Source organism: Littorina saxatilis, linkage group LG13 (genome assembly GCF_037325665.1).
Source record: "Littorina saxatilis isolate snail1 linkage group LG13, US_GU_Lsax_2.0, whole genome shotgun sequence".
Classification (NCBI taxonomy): Eukaryota; Metazoa; Mollusca; class Gastropoda; order Littorinimorpha; family Littorinidae; genus Littorina; species Littorina saxatilis.
Genome location: NC_090257.1, coordinates 1,014,701 through 1,025,027, shown reverse-complemented (window position 1 = coordinate 1,025,027; position 10,327 = coordinate 1,014,701). Strand labels below are relative to the sequence as shown.

At 43.6% G+C, this 10,327-nt stretch overlaps 1 protein-coding gene across 2 annotated transcripts in view; it reads right to left on the bottom strand.

Annotated features, from left to right (window-relative positions):
* Nucleotides 1-238: 238 nt before the first annotated feature.
* The window catches only part of LOC138946218 (filamin-A-like), a 69,510-nt gene continuing 59,421 nt past the window's right edge, over nucleotides 239-10,327 (bottom strand). For both annotated transcript variants that reach the window (XM_070317741.1, XM_070317742.1), the window contains 5 exons: nucleotides 9,276-9,380; nucleotides 8,215-8,391; nucleotides 5,989-6,138; nucleotides 4,863-5,030; nucleotides 239-2,672 (listed from right to left, as the gene is read on the bottom strand). In XM_070317741.1, coding sequence (XP_070173842.1) covers nucleotides 2,437-2,672; nucleotides 4,863-5,030; nucleotides 5,989-6,138; nucleotides 8,215-8,391; nucleotides 9,276-9,380 — 836 coding nt within the window. In that variant the 3' untranslated portion in view covers nucleotides 239-2,436. The remainder of the gene's footprint in view (nucleotides 2,673-4,862; nucleotides 5,031-5,988; nucleotides 6,139-8,214; nucleotides 8,392-9,275; nucleotides 9,381-10,327) is intronic.

The window sequence follows — 10,327 nt, the reverse complement described above, 5'->3', positions numbered from 1 at the left end:
GACTTACTTAACGTAACGTAAAACACACACACAAACACACACACATAGAAACGCCCCGACACTAACATGCACGCACACGTACATCCAAGCCCACACTAACACATGCTCGGACGTGAACACACGCATTACAAACGCACAGACAGTCATATAGACAAAACGACATACAACCACCCATTGACAAACAGAAACAGACGCTCCACATATAAGCCCTCATGCATCCCTGTAGTTACACGTAATAGACGTAAAGTGCTTCTTTATTTTGTTCTTGGGAGGTCGTCAAAGCACAATATTATGCAATAAAACACTCGGCATTTGGTCATCGTCATCATATCTACATAAAAATATTCGGCCAATACACTGTTCTAAGTAAATATCTTCTGTGTTTGTGTGTGTGTTTTAAGCAGTAACAATGCAAACGATGTACACATAACAATGTTAAAGCTACTTGAAGTCATCAAAAAACCGTTAAAGGCAGAATATACCTGCGCAGTGTCAGCGGCACAGACGACGCACTGCATACAATTCAATCAATCAAAATGAGGCTTCTTATCTTATCTTATCTTATATCTATATATATATACGACTAGTGTCTGTGTGTCTGTCTGTGCGCGATGCACGGCCAAAGTTCTCGATGGATCTGCTTCAAATTTGGTGGGCTTATTCAGAGAGACCCCGGACACAACCTCATCGATGAGATATTTCAACACGTGCTCTCAGCGCGCAGCGCTGAACCGATTTTGGTTCCACCTGAGCTACCCGGGCCCCCATACCGACACACCAAAGCCAAAGTTCTCGGTGGATCTTTTTCAAATTTGGACACCGTATTCAGCTACACCCCGGACACAATATCATCGATGAGATATTTCAACAAGTGCTCTCAGCGCGCAGCGCTGAACCGATTTTGGTTTTTCTGTTCATTTCACCATTCCCAGTAACTCTTCCTTATCTTCTCCAGTGTTTTGCGTTTATCTCCCTTCCTTCGTGTGGCTTCAATCCATATTCCCGTTTCTACGTTACTATTTTTAGAATGTCACTGCGCTGTCCAGAACGCTTCCCTTGCACCCGTAAGTTGTTCTTACTGTCAAAGTGAAAAGGTCGAATCAATTTATAGCCACGCGAAAAATACACTGTCAGTGTCACCTATCTCTATATATTTATAGATATACATATATATATACGGCTTCTCTGTGTGTGTGTTTGTGTGTGTGTGTGTGTGTGTGTGTGGGCAACGCCTGTGGATTATAGAGTTCTGTTTGTGATGGGGTCTAGCGGCTTTTGTCTGTCTGTATGTTCTGGCATTTGAGAAGCCACAACAGATAATATAGGGCTAAGAAATAAGCTCTAAAATTCTCAATCCCGTTTGACAGGCGCATATCCTACTTTTCACGGCCTATTATTCCAAGTCACACGGGTATTTTGGTGGACATTTTTATCTATGCCTATACAATTTTGCCAGGAAAGACCCTTTTGTCAATCGTGGGATCTTTAACGTGCACACCCCAATGTAGTGTACACGAAGGGACCTCGGTTTTTCGTCTCATATTATTGATGCTGAGATAGGGATTACGACGAGTACTTGGCCTGTTTTCCTTTCACGCAACGTGTAGCGGGCTGGGATAATCTGCAGTGCGTCGTCTGTCCTGCTGAAGTTACATACGTGAGCGCCAGGCCTTACCAGCCTGTCTTTGCAAGTTTAACACGGTTGAGACAGCCGATGCTTACTTACTCGCAAACATTTGAAGCTGAACTTGAATTACACAGCAACGAGCAGTGAACACATGAGAATGTTGACAGCTGAAGGCAAACCGGGGGCACAGTGCCTCACTCGCACTGCTAGCGTGTTATCTTGATGGAGGCATGCAATGAACACGAAAATACACGCGTCTTTTTAGTTCATTTGGAATACACATAGGCTTCGGCTGCCTTGATTATTGTAAAATATCTGTTCCTCTCTTCTAAAAAAGCAAAACTCAATACACACACAGACACACAGACACACGCACTAATGACTCGGATCAAATTCTAATCAAACACACACACACACACACACACACACACACACACACACACACACACACACACACACACACACACACACACACACACACACACATACACACACACACACACTGTTTCGATTAGCTGCACTCTGTTAGTTCAAACATTATTACAACATTTGATATGTAGAACATTATCATTTCATTTTGATTTTCGCAAATTGCCTGTTTAAGAACAACGACATCTCTCATTAAAAACAATCCCTTTTAACCCCGAAAGTCCTGACATACAACACTCTACACAAGTCTAGATACCCTATTCCTCTGCTCTTGACATTGTCACATTTTTTGCAAAAACGTCTTTTTTTTAAAAATCGAAAATAATGACTTTTTATCACGAAAAGCAAGCCATACAATAATCCACACTGGTCAAGACTCCCTACACCTCCGCTCTCCAGATACTCCCATTCGTCACAGGAATCACTCCTTTCTCTTTCATCAGGGCCTGCAACTCTGCCTGGCTCTCCACAATGTCGACGGTGAAGGGGCTGCCGGGAACGTGCTCACATGACCAGCGCACATTGATGACGTACTGCCCAGGTTCAGAGGGACTGTAGCGGCATTTGATGGTGCGCTCGTTCTCCGTCTCTCTGGTTATGTCCACTTTAAAGCTCCCTGTAGACACAATCAGCAGCGAGCATGTTATCTTATGTTATCGACAATAGTCAACACTGGCTCCTGCAACGTACCAATACCAGATCCAGATCTTGAGGGAGGCATGAGATGAACAATTTGTTTGTTTGTTTGTTTGTTTGCTTAACGCCCAGCCGACCACGAAGGGCCATATCAGGGCGGTGCTGCTATGACATATAACGTGCGCCACACACAAGACAGAAGTCGCAGCACAGGCTTCATGTCTCACCCAGTCACATTATTCTGACACCGGACCAACCAGTCCTAGCACTAACCCCATAATGCCAGACGCCAGGCGGAGCAGCCACTAGATTGCCAATTTTAAAGTCTTAGTTATGACCCGGCCGGGGTTCGAACCCACGACCTCCCGATCACGGGGCGGACGCCTTACCACTAGGCCACCGTGCCGGTATGAGATGAACAAGAAAATTCACAAAGTCTCGAGACCTTGCGGCTTTTAGTAGATTTGGAATATACATAGGCTTCAGCTGCCTTTATCATTGTAAAATATCCGCCTCTCTCTCTCTCTTCTAAACAAGCAAACTCAACACACACCCGGGAACATGCCCCTAATGGTTTCACCCTAATGGTTTCACCCTAATGGTTTCACCCTAATGGTTTCACCCTAATGGTTTCACCCTAATGGTTTCACCCTAATGGTTTCACCCTGATGGTTTCACCCTAATGGTTTCACCCTAATGGTTTCACCCTAATGGTTTCACCCTAATGGTTTCACCCTAATGGTTTCACCCTAATGGTTTCACCCTAATGGTTTCACCCTGATGGTTTCACCCTAATGGTTTCACCCTAATGGTTTCACCCTAATGGTTTCACCCTAATGGTTTCACCCTAATGGTTTCACCCTAATGGTTTCACCCTAATGGTTTCACCCTAATGGTTTAACCCTGATGGTTTCACCCTAATGGTTTCACCCTAATGGTTTCACCCTAATGGTTTCACCCTAATGGTTTCACCCTAATGGTTTCACCCTAATGGTTTCACCCTAATGGTTTCACCCTAATGGTTTCACCCTAATGGTTTCACCCTAATGGTTTCACCCTAATGGTTTCACCCTAATGGTTTCACCCTAATGGTTTCACCCTAATGGTTTCACCCTAATGGTTTCACCCTAATGGTTTCACCCTAATGGTTTCACCCTAATGGTTTCACCCTGATGGTTTCACCCTAATGGTTTCACCCTGATGGTTTCACCCTAATGGTTTCACCCTAATGGTTTCACCCTAATGGTTTCACCCTGATGGTTTCATCCTAATGGTTTCACCCTAATGGTTTCACCCTGATGGTTTCACCCTAATGGTTTCACCCTAATGGTTTCACCCTGATGGTTTCACCCTAATGGTTTCACCCTAATGGTTTCACCCTAATGGTTTCACCCTAATGGTTTCACCGTGAGGGCGTTAAACATTTAGCATCAGTCAGCAGCAAATAAAGCCAGACCGGTCATAAAAGAGCCAATGATAAAAGCAAACAAGCGTTCTTAATTAGGACAACTGTTCTTAATTAGGACAACTGTAGGTAATGATAAAAGCAAACAAGCGTTCTTAATTAGGACAACTGTTCTTTATTAGGACAACTGTAGGTAGGAGTCGGAGTGGCGTAGTGGTTCGAGAGTTTGCCTCTAGCGCTGGCGGTCGGGGGTCACTCGGGGAGAATGCAAATATCCGCTCTCCAGTCCACCCAGCTAGAAATGGGTACCTGACCCTAGTCTGGGCCGGGAAAGGGGAGGGGAGGGGAAGGGGAAGGCAGCGAAGGAGAGGGGATGGGCACAACGATCACCCGGAAGGATTCCTGAAGAGTTCTTTTGTATAAAATTCAGCTTTCCATTGCAACCCCTTGGCTATAACGACCCATTGGCTATAACGACCCATTGGTTATAACGATCATTTAGCTATAACGACCATTTGGCTATAACGACCACTTGACGTAACGACCACTTGGCTGTAACGAACGATTGGCTATAACGACCACTTGGCTATGACGACCACTTGGCTATAACGACCATTTGGCTATAACGACCACTTGGCTATAACGATCCCTTGGCTTTAACGACCACTTTAGGTCAGTCGCTGCGGTTGTCGATCGTAGTAGACAGGTTCGACTCTTTTACAAGTAATTCTATTTTTCCGAAATTAAATATGTTTTAAGCAATACCTCGGGGGCCTCGCACTCGTACTGCTAGCTGCCCGGCCCCGGCTCCGTGTGTTTCCACCAGGAACATGGATTCGAAAGTATACAACACACCATCCTCGATGCCTGGCCCGAAAACTCGTACTTTGGTTGCATCCGGTGGCTCGCCTATTCGCAGCACAAACGGACTTCCTGAAGAGAAAAATGCATAAATTATTCTATAAAAAATAAAAATAAAGAACTTTTTACATTTGTGGCTCAAACAATTTGCACGAATATCAAACATTAATGGCACAGTCCTTCTGACACTAAGAAACCATTTTGGTTATTTTCGGCAGGGACATGGACATCTTTGTGTCTTGTATGTTTTTCATGTCATTGCATTTCTCTTCTTTTTTGACACGGGTTTCCCCCATTCTGATAATCATCGGTCCACGGCTTTCGCCAGTTTCTCTCTGACAGCATGCTGAATCATTGCGCGAATCTATCAAAACAAGAATACAGACTTATCTCCCATATGTTTTTCGCGAGCATACTACTGCAGATAAACCCAATTGTAATGATAAACGAGTAACTCTGAGTGCTCCTGTGACAGTGAATATAAGTTTTGTGTAAACTCGAACCATTCCATATTGCATTTGGGACATTTGAGATTATTTTACTGGTGCTTAACGTTTGAGGCGGTTCTTGGTGGGTTTCACGAGTTGCGTAGGTGATGACATGAGAGAAGACATGCTGTTGGCCATTTGATATCGGTTTAAGCCTTAAAAGGACAACACATTCACGGCACAAAATGGAAGCACGCTTTGGAGAAGGGCCCCCGTGTATGTGTTTTGTGTGTGTGTGTGTGTTTTGTATGTGTGTGTGTGTGTGTGTGTGTTTGTTTGTGTGTGTTAGTGTGTGTGTGTTTGTGTGTGTGCGTGTGTTAGTGTTTGTATGTGTATGTTAGTGTGTGTGTATGTGTGTGTGTGTGTGCATGAGTGTGTGTGCATACGTGCGTGCGTGCGTGTATGTGTTCTGTGTGTGTGCGTGCGTGCATGAGTGTGCGTGCATGCGTTTATGCGTGCGTGCATGCGTGTGCGTCAGTGCGTGCATGTGTGTGTGTGTGTGTGTGTGTGTGTGTGCGAGTGTATATGTCACTGTCACTGACCTGGCACGTGCAGCCCGTCGTATCGGACCTGCAGGAGATGCTTGTCAGCAGTGGTGGGCAGCACACGCAGTGTGTAGTGGTGAGCCTCGTTCTGCTTCACCTCCACCTTGGCCCCCTGCCGGTGACTCGAACACGTCGCGGTTATCTCCCCTGTTAGAGTTGTCACATACTGTGTCAGACTTTCGAATACATTTCCTGTCCGCTTCCTACAGGCTGCCATCTTACAAGACGCAACATCTAGAGATAATTGATCACCTTTCAACCTGGCCAGAGAGGACAACCCCCGACACAATACTTTGGGGAACTGTGGAAGATCTGCGCCGAACCTGCGAGTTCATGCGATCAGCAGGCATAAGATTATAAGGACACAACCGTCAAACGCTGAAGAAGAAGAAGAAGAAGAAGAAGAAGAAGAAGAAGAAGAAGAAGAAGAAGAAGAAGAAGAAGATCACCTTTCATTGTTATTTGTCTGCTGTGTATCTTCAGAGACATGGTATCTTTAAAGAGCGATAGAAGTTCTAAACAACCACCTAGCAAAGAAAGGTTGTTAGCTGTTCAAAATTGGATAATAAATTAAGCCAGAAGCAGATTAACGATGACAACAAAGGAGTCACAATGGTTGAAAGACCCAAGATCAAGAAAGTATGTGCGGTTTCATTGACTTACGTTTCTCGTCTAATAGTCCCACATGTTGGTGATTGAGCTGTGAAAGCCTTTATCTTGTTTCAAATCTAAATACTGACGAATACTCTTATACATGGAAACAAACCGACATTTGTTTAAAGGCACGGTGCAGCTCACAACCTTCGTTTTGCGTTGTTGTTGCAGCTGAGTGCATTTACAGTTCAAATATCCTCCTATGGTAGTAAAACAAACCCAAAACTACCCAACGACGACATTTGTAAAAGCTCGACAGTTTCTTGTTCACGCGAGTGCATAAATTAACCTCGTTATTACGTGGTGTTTGGTCGGAGTTCGATTCAACTGAGTCAGTGATTCCGGTCTCCATTTTGTTTTACACAAACTCATGATGACGTCTGACATAGTTTGCTAGTGACGTGTCCTTTTGTGCATGATCATAGTGGTGATCTACCTGATCTAAATTTAGATAAAAAAAAATAGGCCAAGACCAGCCGGGTCCGAGTACGAAATTAATTCGTAAAACAAATCGCAGTTCTTGACTCTTTGGGTGCAAGTCAATGAAACTTGGTAGTTCTTCTAACGGATAGCTGCCTGAGGTATGACTAAAAGCCCCAGGGGCTCCGTGCACCTGGATTTGACAAGTTCAGTACCTTTAATATTCAAGGCATGTTGCTAGATTTGGGTTGTTTAGACATATTTTTCGATATGAGTTTATTTCAAATTTTAAGGCAATCCTTGGTGTTACCTTTCCTTGACCGTGGAAAAAATGGGCAGCTGTTGTGAAATATTGACATTAAAAAAAACAAATCGGTGTTTTTCCGACCGCCAACACCAAACGACGTTTCTCGTATCCGTTCACATTTCTTGCAAAACAACTTTTTTTTTACATATTTATTTTTTTACATGTCGTCCTTCAAAAACGTGTATGCCTGTCTCTGTTTTGTATATTCCTTTGCGCACGCCTACATACAAGACATGGTTTGACGGACAGCTTAACAAGTTGACAACATAGAGAATACTACATGGCTTGCTGTGTCGTACCAGATTTACACGAGTTAAAAAAAAAAAATGAACTGCGAGCGATACTGTACTTACGTGTATTTGACTGAAAATGGCCTGCGGTCGAGGCAGCTAAATTGAAGACGCTTATTTTGGAACATCGATCTCTTCTAAAGCCTCGTGCAATCTATTACGTCAAAGTAAAGAAACGTCACTCTGAAAGTGTGGCGTGACGTGTCAGTTCTAAAACTTCATCGAGGGTAATTATCGAGCGCAATTTGTTTTCTCTATAATGACGTTTGTCTCGGTGACTTTGGCATCATAAGCAGTGGAAAAACAGGTCCCTGCCAGACTTGCTTGACATGACCTCATTTACATGATATACACACGTGTGATTTGAACGATTATTATCTCACGAGTGTCTCCCTCACGTATGTAGGATAAAGGAGATTACGCAGTCGCCAAAACTGAGGATGAAAACCGCTCATTGCATCGTGATGTCAGATAAATAAAAGCTATAAACCAGTCATACAATATACAAAATAAAATTAAAAAAAAAAAGGTCTAAAATTCCATTTCACGTACCCGGGCCAGCTTCTTTCGTGTCCACAAAGACCTTGAGCTCATGGCCCGCAATGCCTCCCTTCAGCCCCTCTCCTGACACCTTGACCTTGCTGATGTCACCTTTCGCCGTGACCGTGACCTTGTGGGGGCAGCCAGGGACCAGGATGTCAGACCAGTATACGTTGAGAAGAAAACCACCTGCAAGAAAACAGACAATGCAGTGTGGTTACTAATAGACGAATTCCTTGAGAGAGTGAATACCTCTGCTTTTTAATCGGACAAACATGTGAGGGGCCAATCACTAGCGAGGTATGTGTTGGAAACACGTTGACAGGAGCACATGTGAATTTATTTGTCAGAGGAAAAGCAAAGTATTCTCTTTTCCACAACCCAAATAAAACCGACGGAGTTATTTCCGAACATCATCTGTTAAGCTGGAAAGTTTGACCAAATGTTACACCATGGCAGGGTCGTGGAAACTGGAAAGTTTGACCAAATGTTACACCATGGCAGGGTCGTGGAAACTGGAAAGTTTGACCAAATGTTACACCATGGCAGGGTCGTGGAAACTGGAAAGTTTGACCAAATGTTACACCATGGCAGGGTCGTGGAAACTGGAAAGTTTGACCAAATGTTACACCATGGCAGGGTCGTGGAAACTGGAAAGTTTGACCAAATGTTACACCATGGCAGGGTCGTGGAACCAAAATGAAAACATGAAGGCGCACGAACACTACGCTGCCTTTAGAAGTTTACCATGCATCATAATTTCATTTTATTCACTAGCTCCAAACATTGTAACTATCCTTATTCTTTCTTAGACAGAGTTGGGAATCGCGTCAGTTGACATTGCCATTATTTTACTGGTAAAAATATGAAAATACCGAAAATTGAACTGGTAACGGGCCATTAAGTTTGAAAGATTTCCCCCATGGCCATATTATTAACACAATACAGTCACTCGCTTAACCAGTTTGGATAAAGCAAAAGATCGTGTTTTTGTTGTGTGTGACACACGACTTATACCTGTACAGAAATACCAGGTGAGAAAGTATCCAGCACGATGGCTGAGGGTACCATACCTGGGTAAGGCGGCGTGTAGGTACACTTGTAGCGGTCATACTTGATGGCTTTCACCTCCACAGGTAGAACAGAGCGTACCCCCTTCATCTCCACACGTACTTCACCTGGACACAGGTAAACGGTTGATATGTTGCTAAAGGTCTGTTGCATTTTGGCCACTATTATACCCATGATGGGCAATCAGAAGAAGGTTCCGTCTCACCCCAGTCAGCTTTCAGTCGTTATCATCATCATCATCATCATCATCATCATCATCATCATCATCATCATCATCATCATCATCATCATCATCATCGTCATCGACATGATTATGATCATGATCATCGTCATCGTCGTCATCCTCCTCTTTTTCCTCTTCCTACATCGTGCAACACCTCCTGTTCGTCGTCATCACATTGATTGAGTCTCCTCAGCATTCACATCATCACATTGATTGAGTCTCCTCAGCATTCACATCATCACATTGATTGAGTCTCCTCAGCATTCACATCATCACATTGATTGAGTCTCCTCAGCATTCACATCATCACATTGATTGAGTCTCCTCAGCATTCACATCATCACATTGATTGAGTCTCCTCAGCATTCACATCATCACATTGATTGAGTCTCCTCAGCATTCACATCATGATATCATCACATTGATTGAGTCTCCTCAGCATTCACATCATGATATCATCACATTGATTGAGTCTCCTCAGCATTCACATCATGATATCATCACATTGATTGAGTCTCCTCAGCATTCACATCATCACCATTCTCATAGCAGACCACCTCCACCATCATTATTAAAAAGACAAATTCCTGACAAAAAACTTCTGTCGCATTTGTATGGGTTGAGAAATAGTGAATAGTTTTGCTTTTATTGAGGCAAACTTTCCCACGTGCTCCTTGTCCACGTGTTACTGGCCTATAATGTCACGTGTTACTGGCCTATAATGTCACGTGTTACTGGCCTATAATGTCACGTGGGAAAGGTTGCCACAATAATTTAAGCAAGTGCATTCACCCTTTCACAACCTATACAAACCAGACAACGTTAACTCCA